The 1,949-nt window shown below is 44.8% G+C and overlaps 1 protein-coding gene across 3 annotated transcripts in view; it reads left to right on the top strand.

Annotated features, from left to right (window-relative positions):
• Positions 1-1,949, top strand: part of Tmem156 (transmembrane protein 156) — a 34,174-nt gene that overhangs the window by 11,268 nt on the left and 20,957 nt on the right. For all 3 annotated transcript variants that reach the window (XR_007593262.1, XR_007593263.1, XM_050150275.1), the window contains exon 2: positions 859-1,128. Coding sequence is in view for 1 of the 3 variants with exons in the window: in XM_050150275.1 (XP_050006232.1) it covers positions 859-1,128 (270 nt within the window). In the remaining 2 variants the exon portion in view is untranslated. The remainder of the gene's footprint in view (positions 1-858; positions 1,129-1,949) is intronic.

Here is a 1,949-nt window from a genome sequence, read left to right as displayed (position 1 = left end):
ACTTCTCTGTTTCTGAAATAAAAAGTCTGGCTATTAGCCACACCTGTGGATAGTAACCTTGAGAGAGCAAGACTCTCTGCTCCGCACCAAGGTGGGACCTTTGTCTGAGGTAGAAACACAATAACCTTGAAGGAGAAGAGGTAAGTTCCAACTCTCTGACCTTTGGTCAAGGTGGAAATAGGCTCACATTTTTGGGCCTCCACAATTTTCAATGGCCAAGATTGTGGTACTTTGCTTTCTAGCAGACTTTGGAAACACAGAACCACTGTCTAGATTTTGCTATCTTTCAGAACCATGCAATTGACTATTATAAAAAAAGATAGATTCAGAAAGACTTAAGATTTATCTGTTAAGTTTTTTTTTCCCCCCAGGGGCTGTAGAGATTGGTGGACGTCTAAGAGTGCTTACTGCTCTTGCTCTTGCAGGGGACCCAAATTCAGTTCCTGGTGCCCATGTCAGGTACCTACAACTGTTCCAGGGGCTCCTATGCATTCTTCTGGCCTCCATGGACATACACCACACACACACACACACACACACACGCACACACACGTGCGCGCACGCACACACACACGCACGCGGACATGCACACATATCCTTAAAAATTTTCCAGAACAAAGGATGTCTAAAATGCTGGTGTTTCTAGTCACTTCTGCACATGAATGTTTGCTCTCTGAAAATTAACAAGTTTTAAAACAAAAATGATTCAACGGAGTAGATATTAATTCATGTGAGAATAAAACATTGTCAGAGACAGGCCACCATCTCCCTGAACAACGATGAGCTTACTTTGTGTTTATTTAAATGTCAAAACCTTGAAATCCACAGCTAACAAGAGCTTTTTTTCTTTCTTTGCAGAAAGAACACGAGAGCTCGCCTGCCGGGAAGTGTGTTTATTACCCAATCTCACCTACCCGCTTCCCTCCTTCAATTTTTCTTCTGTGACTTTTCTGCACCCGGCAGAGGAAACACAGACTGTCATGGGACTCTTCCCAAATCACTCCAGTGTCCAAAGCTTCACTGAGAGTTGCCAAGGCATCACGAATGGATTTCCGATGTGCTCCTTGTGTTTGGTCTGCGAATCCAAAGGAGACGTGGATTTCATTTCTCAGGAACAAATATCAAAAGGTAAACACAAAGGAATAGAGTAACATTTGCCAAGTCTAAATTAAGTCATTCTGGAAAGAAAAAAAAAGGCACCCTAGGGCTGGAGAGCTAGCTCAGTTGCTAAAGCACTTCTTGCCCTACAATGTAAAGAACTGAGTTGGAACACCAGAACCCACAAAAAAAAAAAAAAAAAAAAAAAAAAAAAAAAAAAAAAAGTGGGCATGAGGCTAGGTGATGCAGGTGCATGCCTTTAATTCCAGCACTCTAGAGGCAGAGGCAGACACAGGTGGATCCCCCTTGAGTTCGAGGCCCCCCTGGTCTACCGAGTGAGTTCCAGGACAGAGAAACCCTGTCAAACATAACAACAGCAAAACAAACAAACAAACAAACAAACAAACAAACAAGTAGACACAGAGCCTGGAGAGATGGCTTAGCAGCTGAGGCCTTTCGGAGGACCAGCTTCCACGTTGACCATTTCACAACTACCTGGAACTCTAGCTCAGGGGATCTGACACACTCTTCTGGCCTCTGCAGGCACTGCACTTATGTCTATATGTGCACACAGAGATGCACAATAAATATTAAAGAAAACGCTGGCATGCTGGTGAGCCTGCTTGTCACTCCAGAGACACTGAGGAGTGAGGCAGAGACAAGCAGATCTCTGGAAGCTCACTGGCCAGACAGCCAATTATACTTGGTGAAGGTCTAGATCAATGAGAGACCCTGCCTTGGACAGAAGGCAAAAGGCCCCCGAGGAATGACACCCAAGCTTGTCTTCCGACCTTCATCTACTTGTGCGTACCCGAATATACTGTGCACATCCATTCCCCCACCCCACCCCC

Source organism: Alexandromys fortis, unplaced genomic scaffold (genome assembly GCF_014885135.2).
Source record: "Alexandromys fortis isolate MF-2015 unplaced genomic scaffold, M_Fortis_MF-2015_v1.1 scaffold_0, whole genome shotgun sequence".
Taxonomy (NCBI): Eukaryota; Metazoa; Chordata; class Mammalia; order Rodentia; family Cricetidae; genus Alexandromys; species Alexandromys fortis.
Note: the sequence above shows the minus strand (reverse complement) of the source record. Positions and strands in the feature narration are given on the sequence as shown.